Genomic DNA, 25112 nt, shown 5'->3' with positions numbered 1-25112 from the left:
AGAGGAGCTGAGAAAATCAGATCAGTTAAATATGGGCCATTCTAAAGGTCTATTAAAAGTTGGACCAAGCCTCAAAGGAGAGACTTAACATAAAGCCAATCAATGATAAAGCCCTAGAAAAGAGGGAGAAACTGACCTTCAGAGGGAACTCATCAAGATAGTCAAATGCCTAGGCATCAGGAAAAAATTACAATCCAACTTCAGGGAGAGAGAAGGGGATCTCTTCAGGCAGGCTATTACACCTAGCCACCTGGTTAAATACTGGAATTAGATTAGAGAAGAGGCAGGGACAGACAGGTGCCTAATCAGCAGGACTCTGGCAAACTGCAAGAAATCTAACCTGTTGGAGGGATAGGGGACGCAAAGCCTTCTGAAAGGCTAACTAACCTAAGGAGACATTTTAGCTCAGTGCAAGAATTCCTGCCTTGTAGATACGAGGTCCCTAGTTTGAATCTCAGCACTTCTTAGAAAAGAGCTCAACCAGGTTATTGGGCATCCACCTGAAACTCTATGACTGGAATACAGACACATCCTTTTTATGTTAGTTTTTCTTGGATCTCTTTTTTTTTTTTTTTTCTTTTTAAAAAAAAGGTTCCTTTTAAAAATTTTCCTCCTTTTATTCACTAAAACCCAGTTCAAAACCTACAAAGGGCAGGCTGGGTGACTGATTGATGTGCACTGGCAGCCTGAGAAGGTCCTTAGGGCTCTAATAGGAAAGGTTGTTTTTCCGTGTTTGTTTTTTGTTGTTTTTTTTCCCTCTTCTTTCTCCTTTTTAAAAAATCAGTTGTGGCTGCCTTCTTTCTTATTTGCTGTGTTTCCCCTTCCTTTGTTTCTCTGTTTTTGTTTCCTTCTTTTACTGATTTTTTCCTACCTATGCTATTTCTTTTCTCTCCTTCATTTTTCAGTCTTCTGTTTTTTGCTGTTTTTCTTTCATTCCACCTCTTTTTTCTCATCTCCAATTTTTCTTATGTTTATTTCTCTCTTGCATTTTGTTTCTTTTACTTTTTATTCCCTTCTCTTTCTTCTTTTCCTCTCTTCTCATCATTCTGATCTTTTAATTCATTCTATATATTTTTCTCTATTCTATTTCACTTTTCACTGTTTCTATTACACTCTTATATTCTCATTCTTCTGTACTTCTTACTCATGTCAATTATTCATTTTCCTAGATCTCGTAGGGCTCCTCTTCTACTTTTTACTATTATTATTACTATTATTCTTTTTCTCTTCTCTTTCCTTTTCTCTGGTCCTATTTTTTTTCCCCCAAGGGAACACAGACAACAGCAAGGAAATAGAGGAAAGAACTGTCAAAATGAAACCTTACCACATGCACAAAAACAATAAAATTAAATCCTAGAGTACAGAGAGAAGTAATCAACTGAATAAACCCAACAAGATAAACAGATGCCTAGACACCAACAAAAAATTACAAGCCATACTAAGAAACAGGAAGACACAGCCAAGTCCAATGAACACACACAAAAACAGGATGAAATGTAGAACATGGAACAATGAATCAGAAATTTCCAAACAAATATCATGAATCAACTTAATAAAGTGAAGGAAGAGATTAAGGATATTAAGACGACACTGAGGAAGCGGATTTAGCATCTATCTACCATATGGGAGATCCAGGGTTCAAACCCAGGGCTTCCTGATCCATGTGATGAGCTGGCCCACATGCAGTGCTGATGCGTGCAAGGAGTGTCGTGCCACGCAGGAGTGTCCCCCACGTAGGGGAGCACTACACGCAAGCAGTGCGCCCCATATGGAGAGCCGCCTAGCGCAATAAATGTGCAGCCTGCCCAGGAATGGCGTCGCACGCAGGGAGAGCTGAAGCAGCAATATGACGCAACAAAAAGAGACACAAATTCCTGGTGCCGCTGATAAGAATACAAGCAGACATGGAAGAACACACAGCAAATGGATAAAGAGAGCAGACAACTGGGGGGGGGACAAGGAAGGGGAGAGAAATGAAAAATAAATCTTTAAAAAAAAAAGAAGACACTGGGAGAACATACTGAAGAAATTGTAAACATACATAAAAAGATAATGGATGATGATGATGAATGGCACAATACAAGAAATCAAAAATACTGGAAGCACATAACAGCAGATTTTAACAGGCAGAGGAAAGAATCAGCAATGTGGAAGACAATACAGCTGAAATCAGACAGATATTAGCAAAGATGGATAAACAGAAAAATCCAGCAGGGACTGGATAAACATGAAATGCACAAACACACACATTGTAGGGATCCCAGAGAGAAAAGAGAAGGGAAAGGGGACAGAAAGTGTGTTGGAGGAAATAATGGCTGAAAACTTCCCAACCCTATTGAGGGACATGAACACACATGTCTAGGAAACACAGTGCAGCCCAAACAGTATAAATTCTAACAGGTCCACTCCAAGATATATACTTGTCAAGTTGTCCAATGCTCAAGACAGAGAGAATACTGAAAACAGTAAGAGAAAAGAGAACCATCACATACAAGGAAGCTTGATAAGATTAAGTGCTGATTTCTTATCTGAAACCATAGAGGAAAGGAGGCACTGGTAGACAGTTAAGGTGCTAAAACAAAAAAACTTCCAGCCAAGAATTCTTTATCCAGCAAAGCTGGAATTCAAAAATGAGGGAAAGTTAAAAAAATTCACAGATGAACAGAAATTAAGAGAGTATGTCAACAAGAAATCTGCCCTTCAAGAAATACAAAAGGAAGTTCTTCAGGTTGAAAGGAAAAAACAGGAGAGCGAGAGTTGGAAAAGTGTGCAAGAACAACTAAAAAGATAAAAGAGAAATAAAAACAACATATATAAACCTAAAGAACATATGGCTAAGTGACTCCTTGACAGTAATAACATTGAATGTTAATGGATTAAACTCACCAGTCAAGAGGCACAGATTGGCAGAATGGATAAGGAAATATGACCCATCTCTATATTGTCTGCAAGAAACCCATCTTAGACGCAAGGATGCAAGGAAGCTGAAAGTGAATGGTTGGAAAACAATTTCACATACAAACAATAACCAATAAAAGGGCAGAAATAGCTACAATAATATTGGACAAAAGAGACTTTAAATACAAAACTATTTTAAGAGACAAAGATGAACACTATGTATTAATAAAGGGGTAATCTATTAAGAAGAAAGAACAATCATAAACATTTATGCACCTAACCAGGGCACCACAAAATACATGAGGCAAAAACTGGAAAAATTAAGTGGAGAAACAGATGCCTTTACAATTATAGAGGGGGACTTTAATACACCACTATCACCATTAGACGGAACATCTTTTCAGAGAATCGATGAAGGAACAAAGACTTTAATAATATATTAGAGGGAAGCGGACTTGGCCCAATGGACAGGGCGTCCGTCTACCACATGGGAAGTCTGCGGTTCAAACCCCGGGCCTCCTTGACCCGTGTGGAGCTGGCCCACACGGTACTGATGCATGCAAGGAGTGTCCTGCCACGCAGGGGTATCCCCCATGTAGGGGAGATGCACGCACAAGAAGTGCGCCCTGTAAGGAGAGCCGCCCACTGCGAAAGAAAGTGCAGCCTGCCCAGGAATGGCACCGCATACATGGAGAGCTGACACAGCAAGATGATGCAAAAAAAAGAAACACAGATTCCCATGCCGCTGACAACAACAGAAGTGGACAAAGAAGAACACGCAGCAAATGGACACAGAGAACAGAAAACTGGGGGGGTAGTGGGGTAAGGGGAGAGAAATAAATAAAAATAAATCTTTAAAACAACAACAATAATACATTAGAGGATCTGGACCTAATAGACATATACAGAATATTATAATACCCAAATACAGTGGGATATACATTCTTCTCGAGTGCACATGGACCATTCTCCAGGAAAGACCACACGCTAGGCCACAGAACAACTCTCAGTGAATTCAGAAAGACTGAAATTATACAAAGTAATTTCTCTGATGACAATGGAACGAAGCTGGAGATCAGCAAAGGGCAGAGAACCAGAACAGGCACAAAAATGTGGAAACTGAAAAACACACTCTTAGACAGTGGGTCAAGGAGGAAATCGCAAAAAAAAATCAGTAATTACCTTGAAACAATGAAAATGACAATACAATGTACCAAAACCTATGGGATGCAGCAAAAGCTATATTGATATAGAAATTCATAGCCATAAATGCCTATATTAAAAAAGAGGAAAGGGCTAAATTCAAAGAAGTAACTGCATACTTGGAGGAATTAGAAAAAGAACAACAAACTAATCCCAAAGAAATAGAAAAAAGGAAATAACAAAGATTAAAGCAGAGCTAAATAAAATTGAAAATAAGAAAGCACTAGAAAAAAAAAAAACCAAAAGCTGGTTCTTTAAGAAGATTAATAAAACTGACAAACCTTTAGCAAGACTAATAGAGAAAAAAAAGAAGATGCAAACACACAAAATAAGAAATAAGGAAGGGGATATCATCACTGACCTCACAGAAATAAAGACCATCGTAAGAGGAAACTTTGAAAAATTGTATGCCAACAAGATGGATAATTTAGAGGAAATGGACAAATTCCTAGAACACACAAGCAGCCTACATTGATGAAAGAAGAAATTGATGGACTCAACAGACCAAACAGAAGTAATGAGATAGACTGAGTCATCAAAAACTTCCCAACTAAGAGCAGCCCAGGACCAGGTGGCTTCACAGGTGAATTCAACCAAACAATCTGGAGAGAAATAACATTAATCCTGCTTTAACGCTTCCAAAAAATAGAAGTGGAAGGAACATTGCATAACTCATTCTATGACATTAGTATCATCCTAACACCAAAGCCAAACAAAGACACCACAAAAAGGGAAATCTATAGATCAATCTCTCCAATGAATCTAGATGCTAAAATCCTCAACAAAATACTTGCTAATCGTATTCAGCAACACATTAAACAAATTATACACCATGACCAAGTGGATTTCACACCTAGTATGCAAGAATGGTTCAACATAAGAAAATCAATGTATTACACCACATAAACAGATCAAAAGAAAAAAAAATCACATCATCATCCATCTCTATAGACACAGAAAAAGCATTAGACAAAATACAGCACCTTTTCCTGATAGAAACACTGCAAAAGATAGGAATAGAAGGAAATTTCCTCAACATGATAAAGGGTATATATGAAAAACCAACAGCTAACATCATATTAAATGGTGAAATCCTAAAATGTTCCCTCTAAGATTGGTAACAAAACAAGAATGCCCACTTTTTCTGCTTTTATTCAACACTGTGTTAGAAGTACTTGCTTGAGCACTTAGGCAAGAAAGATATAAATGTCATCCAAATTTGAAAAAAAGAAGTAAAAATTTCACTGTTTGCGGATGACATGATCCTATACATAGAAAACCCTGAGAAATCTACAACAAATCTTCTAGAGCTTTTAAATGAATTCAGTAAATTGGCAAGTTATAAGATCAGTGTGGGGAAATGGACTTGGCCCTGTGGTTAGGGTGTCTGTCTACCACATGGGAGGTCCGCAGTTCAAACCCCGGGCCTCCTTGACCCGTGTGGAGCTGGCCCATGCGCAGTGCTCATGCACGCAAGGAGTGCCGTGCCACACAAGGGTGTCCCCCGCGTAGGGGAGCCCCATGTGCAAGGAGTAAGCCCTGTAAGGAGAGCCCCCCAGCGCGAAAGAACGTGCAGTCTGCCCAGGAATGGCGCCACCCACACAGAGAGCTGACATAATAAGATGACACAACAAAAAGAAACACAGATTCCCGTGCCGCTAACAACAACAGAAGTGAACAAAGAAGAAAGATGCAGCAGATAGACACAGAGAACAGACAAGCGGGGCGGGGGCAGAGAAATAAATAAGTAAATAAGTCTTTGAAAAAAAAAAAGGATCAATGTGCAAAAATCAGTAGCCCTGAATAGCCAAAGACATATTAAAAAAGAAAAGTGAAGTTGGAGTAATTGCATTGCCTGACTTTAAAACATACTACAAGGCTACAGTGGTCAAAACTGCATGGTTTTGGCACAAGGATAGACATACTAATCAATGGAACTGAATTAAGAGTTTTGATATAGATCCCCACATATACAGTAAACTAATATCTGACAAGGCCACCAAGCCCACTCAACTGGGAGAGAATGGCCTCTTCAAAAAATCATGTGTGGAGAAGTGGATATCCATATCAAAAAGACTGAGAGAGGAATACCACCTCACACATTATAATAAAATTAACTTAAGATGGATCAGAGATCTGTATATAAGAGCCAAGACCACAGAACTCCTAGAAGATACTGTAGGAAACCAACTACAGGATCTTGTATTAGGAAATGAGTTCATGAACTTTACACCCAAAGCACAAGCAACAAGGGAAAAAAATAAATAAATGGGACCTTCTCAAAATTAAAAATTTTTGTACCTCAAAGGAGTTTGTCAAGAAAGTGAAAAGGCAGCATACTCAATGGGAGAATATATTTGGTAACCATATATCTGATAGTGGCCTAATAACCAGCATATATAAAGAAATCCTACACCTCAAAAATAAAAAGATGAACAACCCATTTAAAAAATGGGAAAGTGATTTGAATAGACACTTCTCCAAAGAAACACAAATGGCTAAAAAGCACATTAAGATGCTCAACATCACTAGCTATTAGGGAAATGCAAATCGAAACTATGATGAGATATTATCCTACACACATTAGACTGGCAGCTATTAAAAAAAACAGAGGACTACAAGTGTTGGTGAGGTTGTGGAGGAATGGGAACTCTTATCCACTGCTGGTGGGAATGGATAACGGTGCGGTCATCGTGGAAGGCAGTTTGGCAGTTCCTCAGAAAGCTAACTATATAACTACTGTATGATCCAGCAATCCCACTGCTGGGTACATACCCAGAAGAAATAAGAAGCAGGGACACGAACAGATACATGCACACCAATGTTCACAGCGGCATTATTCACTACTGCCAAAAGCTGGAAACAACCCAAATGTCCATCAAGGGATAAATGGATAAGCAAATTGTGGTATATACATATAATGAAATAGTACTCAGTTGTTAAGAAGGAATGCAGTATTAACACATGGGATAACTTGGATGAATCTAGAAGACCTTATGTTGAATGAAGCAAGCCAGGCACTGAAGGACAAATATTATATGACCTCACTGATTTGAATTAAGCAAATTGAGCAGGCTTGCAGAGCTAGAGCCTGGAAGATAGATTTACAGGAGACAGAACGGGAGAAGAAGGTTGTGAGTCAATGCTCATATGGACAAAATCTATGATCAGGTGGAAGCGTGTAGTTGTGCAGTAGATGGGCAAAACAGTGGTGCAGTGAAGCTACTGGGCTGGGTGATGCCGGTTTGTGAGGGGGTAAGATAGGGAGGATGGGTTAGACTGTCCATGGAACTGGGGTGAGGGTTGGGGGAGGGAGAAGTTAAACTCTGGGGATTTTCGGGTATGTGTTTGGAACTACAATGTTAGGAATGTTCTTTTGGCAAATATGGCAGGGGAGGGTTACTGGTTTAAGGGACGGGATATGGGGGCATGTGGGACAGGTTGTACCTGGGGCAGACTTCTAGGGAGTGTGTAGAGTTCATCTTGTGATAGTGTGTTGTATCAGGGGGTGGAGACTCACATAAGAGGGAAGATGTTGGACTCCCATCCTGGGAGTCCTGCTATGATCTCAAATAGAGGGGCAGGAGTCTCTTGAGAGCAAAGGCAGTGCCTAATAGGGCAGGATAGCCAGTATGTTAGGCTCTCACGTTGTTGCAAGTAACTATGAATCTGGTCCTTCAGTGAGTTAATCTTGGTGTTTACCATGGGTCCTGAGAGGAGAGGGAGAGAGGACTAGAACAGATGGAACACAGGACATTTTTGGGACTATGGAATTGTTCTACATGATCCTGCAAGGATGGATACAGACCACCTAAAACTTCATAAAAATCTATAAAAGCATACCATCCAAATGTAAACCACAATAGAAATTACTGACCATGGTTAGGAGCAATGTTTCAGTATTTATACATCACTTGTAACAAATGCACCATCCCACATGTAAAATGCTATTAATATGAGAAATGGGAAAAGGGAGAAGACTTAAGGTATACAGGAATCACCTATATTCTGTATGTCTTTTCTGTAACCTAAATCTTCTTTGAAAACAAAATGAAAAAAGACACTGGGCGAATAAATGGAAGTAAATGTCATGGTACATACAAGACAATGGATCTTACAGTAATGAAAGACATAATGCTAAAAAAAATTTAATTTTATATTTTAAAATTTTTTATTTATTTCAAACTTAAAAAATTTTTTTTGTATTTTGTTATTTTTAAAACCATCATTATTATATCATTATCTTATTAATTGTAATCGGTTATTTTGTTGGTTTCAATTCTGAAGAAGTTTTTGATCACAGGAGGGTTACAACTATGACCGGGGAGGATCACTGGTGTGGGGTGTCAGAGATGGGGGATGCATGGGAGGAGGTTCACTTGGGGTATACCTATAAGGCACATGAATGTGCTCAAGTGTTCACTGGGCATTGTTATAGTGGGTGGAGACGCACAGAATAACCAAAGAAATATGAAATTCCCATCCTGGAGAGCTCTGGCATTCTCTAATGGGACAGCAAGAATTCCCTGAATACAGGAGCAGTGACTACTGAAGGAGGATGGACGAATGACAGGCCCTTGATTATGGTGACTGTACTTATGAACCTTTACTTTTGAAATTGAAACTTAGCATAGTATTATAGGGTGCCTAAGAGTTACTTCCTGAGAGCCTCCTTGTTGCTCAAACCTAGCCTCTCTCTAAGCCAAAACTCAGCATATAAATGCATTACCTTCCCCCCAGCATAGGACATGACCCTTGGGGATGAGCCTCCCTGGTACTGAGGGATTACTATCAAGCACCAACTAGCAATGCAACTGGAAAAAGACCTTGGTCAAAAGGGGGAAAGGGTAAAGACAAATGAGTTTATATAGCTAAGATACTTTAAAGTGTGTTGGGAGGTCATTCCAGAGATTTCGCTTATGCACGTTTCAGGAGGAATTCACTGACTGCCAAAGTAAACAGTACCTCAAATTATCAGGGCTCCTGAGGGCTCTGGAGACATCCAGACAATTTAGGCCAGGCAGATAGCTCAGGAGTTTGGCACTCTGCCACTGAGCCCTATTGTGGAATTTATGTTCCCCAGGCTGAATCTATAGTTAGTACTGGAGTAGATAGTTGTATGTCCAAGAGACTTAAATCTTTGGGCTGTCCACGTGCCAGTTGGGCCCTGAATCTCAAAAGAGTTGCTAAATCTACTCTCCAGTTCATTGGTCTCAACCAGGACAACTACTAAGGCGATGAAGACTGACAACGACCATCTCAAGGAACAGAGAGAGTCTGGAACTGCAAGCAAGAAAGTCCCACCCATTTGCCCCTTGGGAACTAAAGCCCCTCTCAATTAGAGGTGGGGTAGGCATCCCCATAACAGTATCCTCAGGATTGGAGGATGGATGACAGAGCATGTAGATTTACAGTTGTTCTAGTGTAGACTTGTGATATTAGCAACGGAAGAATTTTTATAATGGATGTGGAGGTTCTGAGGGAAGGGAGAGGTGTAATGTGGATGCATTTTCAGGACTTGGGAATTTTCCTGAATGACACTGTAATGACAGATACAGGCCACTGTATATCTTGTAATAACTTGCAAAAATTGTTGGCGAGAGTGTAAACTACTATGTAAACTTAATCATTGCTTAGCGGCAATGCTCCAAGATGTGTTCATCAATTGTGGCAAATGTACCACACTAATGAAGGATGTTGTTAATGTGGGAAAATGTGGGAAGGCTAGGGAGTGGGGCATATGGGAATTCCCTATATTTTTTGAGTAACATTTATGTAATCTAAGTTTCTTTTAAAAACTAAAAAAGTATATTTAAAAAATACACTAGTCACATACAATAGCAGATTTGGACAGGCAGAAGAAACAATTAACACACTAGAGGATGGGACCATCAAAATAATACAGAAGGATGGCAAGCGGATTTGGCCCAGTGGATATGGCATCCGTCTACCGCATGGGAGGTCCGCGGTTCAGATCCCGGGCCCCCTTGACCTGTGTAGAGCTGGCCCACTTGCAGTGCTGATGCGCACAAGGAGTGTCCTGCCACGCAGGGGTGTTCCCGTGTAGGGAAGCCCCACGCGCAAGGATTGCGCTCCATAAGGAGAGCCGCCAAGCGCGAAAGAAAGTGCAGCCTGCTCAGGAATGGCGCCGCACACACCAAGAGCTGACACACAAGATGACGCAACAAAAAGAAACACAGATTCCCATGCCGCTGACAATGACAGAAGCGGACAAAGAACAACACACAACAAATGGACAGAGAGCAGACAATGGGGGGGTTGAGGGGGAAAGGGGAGAGAAATAAATAAAAAATAAATCTTTAAAAAAAATAATGCAGGAGAACAGATAGAAAACAGAAAAAACTGAGAAATGTCTCAGGGATTTGAGTGACAGCACAAAGCGTGCAAATATACATGTCATGGTTATACCAAAAGAAGAGAAGCAAAAATGGGCAGAAGGAATATGTGAGGAGGTAATGACCAAAAGTTTTGATAATGACCCAAAACTCTTACAATTCTTAAGAAAGACATAAATATACATGTTTAAGAAGCACAACATACTCCAAACAGAATAAATCATAACAGACCTACTACTAGACACTAATTAATCAGAAGGCCAAATGCCAACGATAAAGAGAGAATTCTGAAAGCAGCAAGAGAAAAGTGATTCCTCACATATAAAAGATCCTCAAAGTAAGACTAGGTGCCAATTCCTCATCAGAAACCGCAGTGGCAAGGAGGAGTGGTTTAAGGTACTGAAACAGAAAATCTGCCAGCCAAAAATCCTTTATCCAACAAAACTTCCTTCAAAAATGAGGGAGAGTCTAAAATATTCACCAATAAACAGAAATAGGGAGAGTAGAATTACCATATGAACTGGCAGTCCTGCTACTAGGAATATACCTACAGCAACTGAAAGCAGGTACTCAAACATATTTTCACACCGATGTTCACAGTGGCATTATTCACAATTGCCAAAAGATGGAAGCAACCCAAGTTCCATCAATGGATGAATGGAGAAACAAAATGTGATATATACATATGAAGGTATATTTTTCAGGTATAAAAATGAAGTACAACATGGATGAGGCTTGAGGACATTATGCTGAGTGAAATAAGCCAGGCACAAAAGGACAAATATGGTATGATCTCACTGATATGAACTAATTATAATAAGTAAACTCATACCACTGAATTTAGAATACAGGTCACCAGATGATAGAATGGGGTTAGAGAACGGGAGGCCGATATCTAATTTGTACAGAATTTATATTTAGGTTGATTGTTAAGGTTTGGAAATGGATGGTGATGATGACAGCACATTATTGTGAGTGTAAGTAACAGCACTGGATTATATAGGTGAATGTGGTTAAAAGGGGAAACTTTAGGTTGTGTATGTTACTAGAATAAAAATTGGAAGACAAAACATAGAACTGTATAATACAGTGAACCCTATTGTAGTTGATGGACTATAATTAATATTAAAAGTATAAGAATTACCTTTAATGCATTATAAAAAATATACAACACTAATATAAGATGTTAATAATAGTGCTGTATGGAAGAAAATATACCTAATGTAAAGTATGGATGATAATTAATAGTACTATTTTAATAATTTGTCATCAATTGTAACAAAGATAACTACTGCTAAAAAATATTAGCATAATTACAAAAAAAGTGTTATCATCAGTTTTAGCAAATGTTCTACACCAAAGCAATGTGTTGGTGGTAGGGTGGTGTATGGGAATCCTTTATTTTATGCATGATTGGTCTGTAAACCTACAATTTCTCTAATAGAAAAAAACCTTTTTTTAAGTTAACAGAGGAAATTGCTCTTAATACATGTATTTCAGCTAATAAATGAAAGAGGGATTAAAAAGTTAGAATACCACCATTTTATAATTACTAATGAATTAATGAATTTAGAGAGTAATCATCAATGGCTTTCAAACATTACGAAACGACAATCAGAACTTACACTGCTCCTGATGGAAATACACAGCGTGACCTCTGAAGAATTTGTACCAAAAACTGAGCTTCAAGCAGGATTAAACCTCTATGTCCTACCATTTACAGAAAGCACAGGGATCATAGAAAAAGTTTAAATACCATCACAGGGATATTACCAGTAAAACTGAAGATGGGACAAAGTCCATGGTATGAAGTCTTGGTTTCTGCACAAATAAGTTAAAAAGATATGGGATGGGACCACACAGCACAAAGAGTTTTCAAAGACATTTCACCAGGAAAAAAGATAAGAGTGGAATTAAAGCAAATGAGGCAAAATGTTAACTGCATAATCTAGATAAAAATTACATAGGTGTTATATCTGCTATCTTAAATTTGCTTCAAAATAATCTTGGCAGGCATGGGTGAGAATATAATTGAAACAGCACTAACTATGAGTTGAGTTGATAAATTGTGAAGGTTGCTGAATTGTGAAAATTAATTTTTTTTTTTTAGAAAGGACATTAAAAAGGCTTGGAAATAAAATGGACATGGAAGATAAAATAATGCAAATTTTCTGAAACAGTATAAAAAGAGAAATGGAAGTGAAGGTAAATTACAAAACATGGAACATAGATTAAAAAAATGCAGTATCATTCCAGAAAGAACACAGAGGTTGGGGAAAAGGATAACAGCAAAAAAGTTAAGATGATGATAATAATTATATTAAACGAGATGTCCTTGATCCAAAAAAACCTGTGAGCTCCAATAATAAAAACATATCCTTCAAAATACCAATACAAACAAACAAACAAAACAAAACACAATGATCCTGAAGGAATGCAAATCAAGCTGGCATCTGACTTTTCACCTGCAACACCACGCTAAGCAACAATGGAGAAATGGCTGTGAGGTCTGGGATGACTGAAACTTTTATGAGCAGGCAAAATCTCATAAATGGGAGAAGCCAAGTACCAGAGAGGATACCACCTTTACTCTCCACAAAGCAACAATAACATCTACATTTTTTAAAAATAAAAGAATTTAAAAAGTGAAATATATGACATACAAGCAGAGGTGGCAACAGATGTAAACTGATTTCTGGGAAAGCATGGCAGATGACTGTGGGAGTTTAAAAGGATTTCTTTAAATGACTTAAAGAAAAGTACTCATGTAGCTCAAAAAACAAGTTATATGGTCTTCAGTTAGTTTTAAAGGGTATATAAACTAAGTTTTAATATCCAACTATATAGCTAAGATTCACTGAAATATCAGATGTGGTACTACTACTCCAACTGAGAAGCTAAAACAAGAAATTAAAGTCTATCAATAAGCAAGCTGAAATAAGGTAAATCAGAAAGGAATGGCTAACGAAACACATTTGGGTTATTTTCTTCTATCCTAAATGTCCAACCAGGGGGACTGTAAACTTCCTTTAAATAGTTCTCACATCCTAAGTGGACAGCTTAAAATACAGAAAGCTCTCTTAGAAAAGAGTTTGCATTCAGTAAGACTCAATAAGGTATAGAACAGTCATAAATAGTTGCTGAGTGAATGAACAACTTAAGTAAGTAAGAGAAGAAAGAATGCTTCATTCAGGGAAAAGATTATGTGTTTACAAAAACAGCTGAATCAGTCATTAAATATTTTACTCCTTAAAATTGGTTTCCTCGATATAATTCCTATCAAAATCCCAGCAAAGTTTCTGGTATTCATGGACAAGCTTAATCTAAAATTTATATGGAAGGCACAGGCTCTATGAATATCTAAAGCAACCCTGAAAATGAAGAATAAAGTGGGAGGAGTCACTCTACCCAATATTAAGCCTTACTATATTAAGATAGAGTGGTATCAACAGAGAGACAGACACACAGATTAATGGGACAAAATAAAGAATCCAGAAATAGACTCACACAAATATGGCCAGATGATTTTTGACAGTTCAGTGGAGGAAGGATAGCTTTTCAGCAAAAGGTGCTGGAAAAGTTAGACATCAACAGGCAAAAAATGAACTTCAATTTTACACCTTATACAAAGTGATGGACAGTTCTTAGACTTGATAAAAAGGTATGACCCATAACAGGAAAAACTGATAAATTTGACTTCAAAATTAAAAACTTTTGTTTTGCAAAAGACCCTGGGAAAAAAGATTAAAGTCAATTCATAGACTGAGAAAAAATATTTCAAATCATATAGCTAACAAAGGACCACTGTCTATAATACATAAAGAACCCTCAAAGCTCAACAGAAATAAAACAATCCAATTAGAAAATGGGCAAAAGACATGAAGAACCATTTAAAAGACAGTAGACACTAGAAACACATGAAAAAATTTTCTACATCATTAGCCTTTAGAGAAATGCAAGTTAAAATCACAGTCACATTGTACTACATTTCTATTAGAATGGCTAAAACAAAAAGCAGTGATAATACCAAATGATGACAAGATGCAGAGAAACTGAATCTCTCACACACTGTTGACTGCAATGTAAAATGGTATGTTCATAGCAGAAAGAAAGATGGACAAAGTAAAATGGAAAAGAATTTATGTAAGTTTGGCTCAGGCCAAACTAGGTCTTTACTTTTAAATATGAATAGCAACCAAAGACTTACCAGATATTTGAGGAAAACCAATAGTATAAAAGATAAACATCAAGATTTCTTAAAAAAAAAAAAAATTCTAGAAGTGAGTGCTAATAAACCAAAATCAATACATGAAAGAAAAGAGAAAAAATAATTCTACCAATATCCTTCAATATGTTTTTAAGAATACTATTTCAATAAACTGACTATCCCTAGCTGGCTGCCAGAAACACACATAAATCTTCTCTAGAACACGACACCTGCATCCCAAACTCAAAGTCCTCAAAGTGTCTCTACAATTTTACACATAAAATGCCCATGCCTAAATAAAAAATTACCAGGCATACAAACAAACATGATATTATAGTTGAAAATAAGGAGAAATTACATACAATAGAGAGAATAGGGGATCTGGTTAATGGAGCTATATACATGGACATTAAACACTGATAGAGAACTGAGGGAGAAAAATGGTATTCTGGAACCAAATACATACAAAAATTAAAAATTCAATGGGAAAAGAAACAATGGATTGGTACATGGGAGAATAGACAGAGTTAAAAAATAGCATCTTGAAAGACAGTTCTGGAGAATATATTTAGATTCAAATAAGAAGAGTGAGAGATCTAATATGTATAATTGGAGTGCCAAAAGGAAAGTAGAGAATATGTGAAGAAAAATATGCCTGACAGGTTTCTCAAACCAAGAGACATCATGCCTCGAATGAAAAAGTCCCATTAACATGGGATAAATATAGAGAAAACCAAACTAAGCCATATCAAGTAACACCCACTGAAAACTAAAGGAAAAGAGAAATTTTCATAAGCAGCCAGAGGAAAAAAAGATCTTGCCTTTAAGCGGCAATAAGACTTCAAATTGACTTCTCAAGATAAAAACAATAAAGACCAGAAGGCACTGAATAGAATCTTTAAAGTTCTAAAAGGTTAAACACATACAAACTCTCAACCTATAATTCTATATTTAGCAAAAATATCCTTCAAAGATGAAGAAAACAGATATTTTCTAATAACAACAAAAAAAATTGTTGAGAATTTGTTAATAAAATACCTGCACTAAAAAGAAATAAAAGAAGTTTTGTGGGGTAAAAGAAATTATCTTAGATGGAAGAATGGAACTGTTAAAAGAAAGAAAGAATACAGGAAAGGGCAAATATTTGAGCAAATATAAAGGCCTATTTACTGATTAAAGGAACAATAATCTCTTATGGGGTTTAGATCACAAGAAGTAAAACACAATGACAGGAGCACACAGGGTAGGAGACGGTGAATGGAATTACACTGATACACAATTCTTGCATGCTAAAATAAGCTCCAAAAGAATTAAAGATTTAAACAAAAGAAATGCATTAAAGTACTAATACTTGAGCTGATTCTTTATAACCATGAAGGAGGGAAGGATTTTCTAACTATGCCTCCAAAAGCTATAAATGAAGTCCAAAAGCCAAAAAAGGAAAGACTATAAAACTTGACAACATAAACAATCAAATAATTTGTATTTATTTAAAGTTGATGTTTGAAAGATGAGAGAAAATTTTACAACTTTGAGAAATCTGTAAAATTAAAAGCCTTGCAATGAATTTTGCCAACTGCCCACATTTTGATTTGCTACTCTAGCTACATTTCCCTTAATGTTTTAATTTTTGCTTTTTTCTACTTTTCCACTGTAACTTCTAAACTTCAGAAAATCTACTTTTTTATGAAAGGGAATACACACACAACTCACCTGGGATTTGTTCATTTTCTGCTCTTCCTGGAAAAGGTAGAGCTGGGAGAGAAGGAAGAAAGAAGTTAGAAATCTGGCCTGCCTTGCAGCTACTGGATTCACCTGCCTACACAGCTCCACACACGAGATACTTACGTGTCCATGTGTGACTCCGATATATGTTGAGCTTAGACATGACACTTTTCACTGAGTGAATGTAAACATTTGTTTCTTATGATTTATTACCAATTTAGGTTCTGTGACACAAAAATTAAAAACATGAGAGGATGAGTTTAACAAGTAACAGTAATCTAAAGGAGGAAACACTTTGGCTTTGTCAAAACTCACTTTGTAGGAAAAAACTCAAGCTATATTGTTGATCTATTTCTCTGCTAATACCGTTAATCCCTTGAGGTCAGATAATTCAAGAAACCTCTGAAAAAGAGATGGGGATGTTTAAGAAGAGATAATGAAAAAAAAAAGTTTGTTCTAACTAGCTTATAATTTCGCAGAAGGATCTTTTAATAAGAAACTGATTCGGACCTAACAGCGACAGTGCTCACAGAGGCCCAGGTATCAGCAGATCTGACTTTTAACCTTCCTTCTGCCAGGAACAAATTGCATTATTTGAACGTCACCTTCTCAGACTCAATTTCTTTTCCATCTGTTAAAACAAATCATCTAAAAATGACCTCCTTGCACTATCATTCTGTGCCTCCATAAGGACAGGACAGAGGAAGTCTCAGTCTCTCCAGATGCCACCTGTAGTATGGGACACTGTGACAGCAGCTCACCTTGGGAAGGGGTGAAGTGAGAATGCGGGGCGTAGGAGTGTTTAGGGAGGGGTGATGACAGAATTCCCTAAGATGTGGCTGGTGAGCCTTTCATCCCGACCATGCCCTCACATACTCTCTAAAGAGGTGACAATTCCTCTGATGCCTGTTTCCTGCCAACCCCTCTCAGCTCCTGCTCACCTCTCTTCTTAAACTTGTCCCAATTCTTCGACCGTCACAGCTTTCGATGGCTTCAGGACACTGTGTCACGATTACACACAACAAATAACAAATGAGTACATAATAAATACATAAGCAAATGGTAACTTGGGATGTGGGAATATCAGCAAAGGACCTTGGTGGCCAGCTTCCATTTTGCAAATGAGGGAACCGAGGAACAACGGAGGGAGTCTTGACCAGTCCAAGCTCCAGCTTCTCAGGGAGACCCTCCCAGAGTACCATGTATGAATACATAATAAACACAAAAGCAGCTCACAAAGCAATGCTCTCAGTGCAACCCCACGCAGCAAGGATTATTGTTGGCCCCAATTTTCCACGCAAAGAAACCAAGTACGAGCCGGTCAGCTTGGCCCTGCAATTCATTTACAGGCGGCGCCCCCGCCCCCTACCTGCGGGACCAGCCTCAAGTCACGTCACGTCACACCACGTCACGCCACGCACGCAAGCGTCCCCGCAGGCCCACGCCTTACGCACGCGCACTCCTCCCCACGGCCTGACGGAATGCGCCGCCCGCTTAGCGAAGTCTGGCCACGCGCGGATCCAGCGCTTTCGAGCCCCGACCTGCGGCGCTGGCCCCTTCTGCGGCCAGAGACACCGCTGCCCTGCGTCCAGCACCCCCGCCGGCGCCGTAGGCACTTAGAGTCCCGTGCAAGGTGCGCGTAGCTCTTTCCTACCGCCGGCCCTAGCCGCCTTCCGCCCACCCCGCAAGACGGGCAGCCCCCGCCCTCGCCCACCCCTCCCGTGCTCACCTGCCGCTCCCACGCCTTCTGGGCCGGAAGGCCGGGATTATCTCCCACGAGGGGCTGGAGGCCGGGGAGAGACCAGCCAGCAGGAGGAGGCGGGGCTGCACATGCGCAGAGGGAGCGCGGCAGCCTGCGGGGAGGGCGCGGCGCCGGGGATCTAGGCGGACCTGGGCTCTTGGCGCGGGGGCCGGAAGGGCCTGGGCCCTGGGAGTCGGACTCGGGACTTCACCTGCCCGCGCGGGCCCCACAAGTAACGGGAAGAGCTACTAGGGTTCGTGAGGGACAAAGGAGTAATGTTGTGAAACGCTTGGATCAGTGTCTGGCGTGTAAAGTTTTGTTGAATCATTTCTCAATATTACATTTCCCAGGCTGCCCCATGCTCAGGACTTTAGAAATCAACAGGAGAGTGTCTGCCTTCCTTGAGTTATAATTATTTCAGTATCCCAGATTCTTTGAGAATATGCAAATGACTTGTTTCTGCTGAAGAGTTTTGGGCACAAATTTTAGCCTTCATTGGTGGATCTTGCCATCAACGCTTGATCATGTGTGTTCTAATAGTAATGTTCTGTTTCACTCATTCCTTCAGTTATTAAATGGGATTCTACTAGAAGGGAGACTTATCCTTTCCATTTATTTATTAAGTCATTTATTTCTATCCCTGTAGACTCATGGGTATTTATTGTGTTCTTGGTATTATAATCCAATGCTGTTGTTACATTTTTCAAATTCTTAACAGCTTTTGGCATTGAGAGCTGATATATCATTTTAACATAAAATTAGTTTTAAAGCACTTCCTTACTTTTCTGCCACCACAGGATTGTGAAGCTCCTCTTCCATTTTCCCTGTCCCAGTCCTAGAACCAGCCATTTTTTTTTCCGAGCCTTGGTTCCTTTTATTGGACAATGGTATTTGGAAATCAAGGTCTAAGCTCCAAGTGTGTCATTTCTACTGGGATGTCAGTGCTTCCAGAACCTCTGAGCAGACCAACCTACCAAACATATGGATGTTTACTAACCCATGTATACATGCATATCTGTATTTCTGTATCTATATATGTATATGAGTATTAAAATTAATGATTCACACTGATATCTCCGACCCTAGACTTCATCGCACGCTCTTGCTTAATTTTAACTTCTGTATTTAACTTTTATAGTGAGAAACATAGTTGCTATTATATATGATTTATTTCCTTATTTGTTTAGTCCTAGAATACATCTAAGGTAGTTTCAGAAATGCTTAACCTTGTGAGCATTTGTCAACTAGGCTTCAGTGCTTATATATAGTTCCTTTTGTTTTCAGTCTTAGAGTATCCAGTCAAAGCATTGTTTCACAAAGTTACTTTTAAGTCAGCTCTTTTTTTCCCCACCTTCAGCTTATGTGAAACATACATTTTTTTAAAGTTTTAAAAAAAATTTCGTCTTTATTTATTTATTAATTTACATTAAAAAAATGAGGTCCCCATATACCCCCCACCCCCCTCACCCCACTCCTCCCATAACAACAACCTCCTCCATCATCATGGGACATTCATTGCACTTGGTGAATACATCTTTGAGCACTGCTGCACCACATGGTCAGTGGTTCACATTATAGTTTACACTCTCCCCCAGACCACCCAGTGGGCCATGGGAGGACATACAATGTCCAGTAACTGGCCCTGTAGTACCACCCAGGACAACTCCAAGTCCTGAAAATGTCCCCACATCACATCTCTTCTTCCCACTCCCCACCCTCAACAACTACCGTTGGCCACTTTCTCCATCTCAATGTTGCATTTACTTCCATTACTAATCACAATAGTTCCAGAATAGAATATCAGTAAGTCCACTCTAATCCATATTCTATTCCTCCATTCTGTGGGCCCTGGGATGGTTATATCTGCTCTACCTCTGTATCAAGAGGGTGCTTAGATTCCACTTGGATAGAAACATACATTTGTAAAACAGTCTTTGGAAACGGTCTGCATTCCATCCCACACACCCTGATTGATTTTTAAAAATTTGCGGAGTTAAGTTCACACTTGTTGGGGTACAGTTCTCTGAGTTTTGATGAATGTATGGAATCCATCACCAGAAAAATTCCCTTGCGTGACCCACTATTACACAGCACCTCCCTTTTCCCTCAATCCCTGGCAACCACTGATCTGCTCTCTGTCCTATATTTTTACCTTTTTTAGAATGTCAAATAAATGATATACAGCTTTGGGATTTCTTTCACACAGCAAAATTAGTTTAAGATTCATGTGTGAAACATTAGTTCATTCCTTCTTACTGCTGAATAATATAATACTCCATTTATAGAAGTTCCAAAGTTTGTATATACATTCAACTGTAGAAGTGAAGCAGGCTAGTAGGATAGGGAATTAATAGATGGATCTGGAACCTGGCAGAGAGTGCACTTGGACATCAGTAACTCCCAAGATGGCTGCTGGAAGACCCCCACCCTCAAGATTCTGCTATCCAAAACAAAGACTTCTTCTGGAAGCAAAAAAAAAGCCCCAGATATTCCCCAAGAATTTTATCATTGGGTCCTCACTGAGAGATTGATGAGTGGGGTAATCAATCAAAACAGCAAACAGCTGGAACCCATCCCCTGCCATTAGCAAGGGGGTGGAATAATTAATAGTTTATAAAGCAGACCGTGAGATTCACGCATGCACACTCCTCTCTTGCCTCTGGACATGTTCCTGCTGTCTGTGCACCGCTCTCACCACTTTTCCTCTGCCTCATGGCCGTGCAAGTAAACCTGGGGATTTATAAACTATAATACAGAATTGTAGTCTATAAATCAGCCCTTTTATCCCTTTTCACCCTCTTCTCTACCTGGAACCCTGGCTCTTATTTTCTCCTGTTTCTCTTCCCTCCCTACCTTAATAAATTACTGGCCTAACTCATCTGGCGTGCTCTTAAAATTCATTTCTGCAGCATAGCCAAAAACTTAAACAAAATCCGGTAACAGAAGAACTGCTGAATTTTTACCTGTTTAGGCAATTAAGAAAAAAATATTCTATAAACATTTGTATAACAGTTTTTATGTTGACAAAGTTTTCAATTTATATGGTAAATATCTAGAAGTGAGATTGCTGAGTGGTATGGTAAATATATGATTAACTTTATAAGAAACTATAAAATATTTTTCCAAAGCGTCTGTACTATTTTGAACACCCACCAACCAAGAATCAGAGTTCTGTTGACTAACATCCACAACAACATTTGGTATTTTCAGGCTTTTTGATGTTGTTATTTTATTTTGTCACTTTAATAAGCGTATGAAGTTCTCGTGGTTTTAATTTTCATTTCCCTAATGACTAGTGATGTTGTAAATCTTTTCAAGTGCTTATGAGGCAGCCATAAATCATCTTCACTGAAGAATGTTCAGATATTTTGCCCATTGTTTAATTGGCTTATTTTCTTATGACTGAGTTTAAGAATTATTTACATACTCTGAAGTTTTTTGTCAGAAATATGATTTGTGTATATTTTCTACCAGTGTGTGACTTGTCTTTTCATTCTGTTAACAGTATCTTTCACAGAGCAAGTTTTTAATTTTAATAAAGTCCAATTTATCAATTTTTCCTTTCATGAACTGTGATTTGGTGTCAAATGAAAAAAAAAACCTTCTTTGGCTAACTCGAAGTTACACAGATTTTATCCTGTATGTTCATCTAGAAGTTTTAGAGTTTGAAGTTTATATGTATAGTTCATTTTGAGAGAATTTTTGCACAGGTGTGAGGTAGTAGATGACATTCTCTCTGTCTCTGTTTCTGTCTCTGTCTCTGTCTCTCTGTCTCTCTTTCTCTCCCCCCTTCCTTCCTTTCTTTTGCATATTGATGTTCAGATATTCCAGCACCATTTGTTGAAAAGATATCCTTCCTTTATTGAATTGGTTTACAACTTTGTCAAAAACCAAATGGCTTTATTTGTGTGTGAGTTTATTTCTGTGTTCTCTGTTTTGTCCCCATTGATCTATTGTTGATCCTTTCACCAATCCAACACTATCTTTATTAATATAGCTTTAGAGTCTTGAAATCAGGTCATGTGAGACCAAAACTTTATTTATCTTGCTTAAAATTGTTTTGGCTATTCCAGATATTTTGCCTTTCCATTTAAATTTTAGAATAAGCTTGTTGATAGATATAAATATGCATGCTGGGATTTTAGTTGGAATTACATTGAGTCTAGAGACTAAATTGGAAAGAACTGATACCTCAGTAATATTTAGTGTTAATAATGGATGAAAATGGTATTTCTTTGTAGCAGTTTGATATGGTTATGAATTCCAAAAATAGAGATTAGAATATGTTTGTAATCTGGTCTGTACCTGGGCATGATTAAGTTATGATTAGGGCTTTGATTGCCACATCATTAGGGTGTTGAGTCCCCACTTCTTGGTGGGTGGGGACTAAAAGATAAAAGACATGGCAAAGGACAGAGCTGAGGGTTTTTGATGTTGGAGTTTGATGCTGAGCCTTAATCTGAAGCCCCATGAAGTAACACATAAAGGAAAGAGAAGCAATCCCCAGGAAGAGAGAAACCCTGAGCCCAGGAAGAGGCAAGCCCTGGGAGTAGAGTAACCCTGAACCCAGAGAGAAGCAAGATCCTGGAAGAGAGGAACCCAAGAAGCCTGAACTCTTGCAGATGCCGGCAGCCATCTTTCTCCAACACATGGAAATAGAATTTGGTGAGGGAAGTAACCTATGCTTTATGGCCTGGTATCTGTAAGCTCCTACCTCCAAAAAATATCCTTTATAGAAGCCAACCCATTTCTGGTATTTTGCATCAGCACCACTTTGGCTGACTATACAGAATTTGGTACCGAGGAGTAGGGAAGAGCTTTTGCAATTACCAAAATACTGGAACAGTTTTATAAATGGTTAAGGGTGAGGATGTGAAATGCTTGGTGGAAAAGGCCTACATCACTTTGAAGAGACTGTTGATAGCAATATGGATGCTAAAGAGACTTTTTATAATGCCTTAGAAGTAAATGATGAAACTATTATTGGAAACTGGAGGAAAAGTGATCCATGTTTTGAAGTCGCAGAGAACTTAGCAAGATTAACTCCTGGTGTTTTATGGAAGGCAGAATTTGAAAGTGGCGAGCCTGGACATTTAGCTAAAGACCTTTTCAAAGGAAACTCAGAGAATGCAGCTTGGCTTCTGCCTGCAGCTTATAGCAAAATGCTAGGAGAGAGATAAGCTGAGGACTGACCTGTCAGGCACAAAGGAAACAGAAACTGATTCTGGAAACTCCTAGCCTCTGGAAATCAATCTCCCACATGAAAGTGCCCCATTGGAGGGCTTAACTAAATTTGGCACTTGTAAATCAGGATTGAAGATACAGTTATCCCAGAAAGACTTGTGGAAAGTCTTACTGTCTGACGGCTGGGAACCCTGCTTCTTGCATGCTAAACCAAAAAGGTTTTTGAGAGAACTATATAAAGAAAACTACTGTCAGCTTCTACTAAAAGGGACATGGAAAAGAGAGATTGAAAGACAAATACCTTTAAGAGGTAAACCATGGAAGCCCGGATCTGGAATTAACACATCACCTTGGGCCAAGAGAGAAACACCACCCATGTGTAGAGAGAGGGTGAGTTTGCACCAGCAGTTGAAGAGGGTGGATGTTCCTACCTGATGTTCAGGGAGACTTTTGCCACCCCAGGGTGGGGATAGGTCCATTCCTCAAGGATTAGGGAGATTGAGGTCAGTGCCCTATAGGTCTGAGAGGAATGGACCTATCCCCATGGATTAGGGAAGGCCAGGTGGTCAACTCGTTGCTCTGAGAGGGTTGAGTTTATATGTCAAAGGTTAGGGGGAATGTTGTTTTCATGTCATGTACTAGGGGGTTAAGATTCCAACCCAAAGATTGAGTAAGGTGTGGCAATCACCCCAACACTCTTCGAGGGTGAGATCTAGAGCTTCATTGACACCCACATGCTTGATGAGGGTGGAACCAAGAAAATGGCTGTTTAATAAGCCTGTGGAAAGGTGGGTTCCATAAGGCACCAAGGAGAAGAAACCATCATCTTAAGAATGACTCTTGGACTGAAATCAATTGGAGGATGCCCTGCAGGTTTACTGAACTGTAGAGGACCTGTGACTCATGTTTCCCTCCCAATTTCTCCTTATTGTAATGAAAATGTTTATCCTTTGTCCATTTGTATATTAGAAACAGATAAATTGTTTTGTAAGTTTCAGAGATCTGTAGCAGACAGGACTTTGTCCCAAGACAAACTATTTTTTTCTAATTGATTGTGATATGATTTAGTACTTGCATTGTTACTGATTTAAGGTTTTTTCCAACATTGTAATGTCTTTTTGGAATTTAGAGGGTGGGGTGTAGCAGTTTGAGATGGTTACGAATTCCAAAAGTAGATATTGGATTATGTCTGTAATCTAGCCTGTATCTGGGCATTATTAAGTTGTGATTAGGGCTTTGATTGGGCCACATCATTAGTGTGTTGACTCTCCACCCCTTGGTGGGTGGGAACTCACAGATAAAAGACATGGCAAAGGTCAGAGTTAAGGATTTTTTAAAATTTTCACTTCCTGCTCATTTGTTTTATTTATTTTTTTAAATTTATTAAAGTATATCACTCATACATAAGCATACATAAACAATAAGTGTATAATAGTAGTTGTGAATTTACAAAACAAACATGTATAACATTGTAGAGGACTCTCATAACTCACCAGTAACTTACACTGTTGTTAAACCTTTTTAACTAATGATTAAAGAGCATTGTCAAAATATTACTACTAAACAAATTATTTTCCCCTAACCAATCCTATTATTATCTTTATATCATTTATATATGAACATACATAGACAATTAAGTGTATAGTAAAAGTTGTGAACTTACAAAGCAAACATGCATAACATTATACAGGGGTTCCATACATCAACCCTTCACCAACACCTTGCATTGTTGTGAGATATTTGTTACAAATTATGAAAGAATATTGTCAAAATCTTACTACTAATCATAGTCCTTATC

General features: G+C 38.7%; 1 protein-coding gene and 1 long non-coding RNA gene across 6 annotated transcripts in view; one reads left to right on the top strand and one right to left on the bottom strand.

Annotated features, from left to right (window-relative positions):
• LOC101436027 (zinc finger protein 248) overlaps window positions 1-18234 on the bottom strand; it is a 31566-nt gene extending 13332 nt beyond the window's left edge. The window contains exons 1-4 of one of the 5 annotated variants that reach the window (XM_058299221.2): window positions 18119-18234; window positions 17331-17390; window positions 16513-16613; window positions 16378-16419 (exon numbers count right to left, since the gene is read on the bottom strand). In XM_058299221.2, coding sequence (XP_058155204.1) covers window positions 16378-16392 — 15 coding nt within the window. In that variant the 5' untranslated portion in view covers window positions 16393-16419; window positions 16513-16613; window positions 17331-17390; window positions 18119-18234. Of the gene's footprint in view, window positions 1-16377; window positions 16420-16512; window positions 17797-18118 lie in introns of those variants that run through there. The other 4 variants (XM_012519318.4, XM_071215908.1, XM_071215909.1 and 1 more) reach the window with 4 other exon arrangements.
• On the top strand, window positions 17842-21684 carry LOC131278763 (uncharacterized). The gene is made up of 2 exons (XR_009186199.2): window positions 17842-18022; window positions 18928-21684. It is a non-coding gene; the product is annotated as an uncharacterized lncRNA (long non-coding RNA).
• Window positions 21685-25112: the final 3428 nt, after the last annotated feature.

Source organism: Dasypus novemcinctus, chromosome 6 (genome assembly GCF_030445035.2).
Source record: "Dasypus novemcinctus isolate mDasNov1 chromosome 6, mDasNov1.1.hap2, whole genome shotgun sequence".
NCBI lineage: Eukaryota > Metazoa > Chordata > Mammalia > Cingulata > Dasypodidae > Dasypus > Dasypus novemcinctus.
The sequence above is the reverse complement of the archived record's forward strand: the minus strand, read 5'-3'. Positions and strand labels throughout refer to the sequence as shown.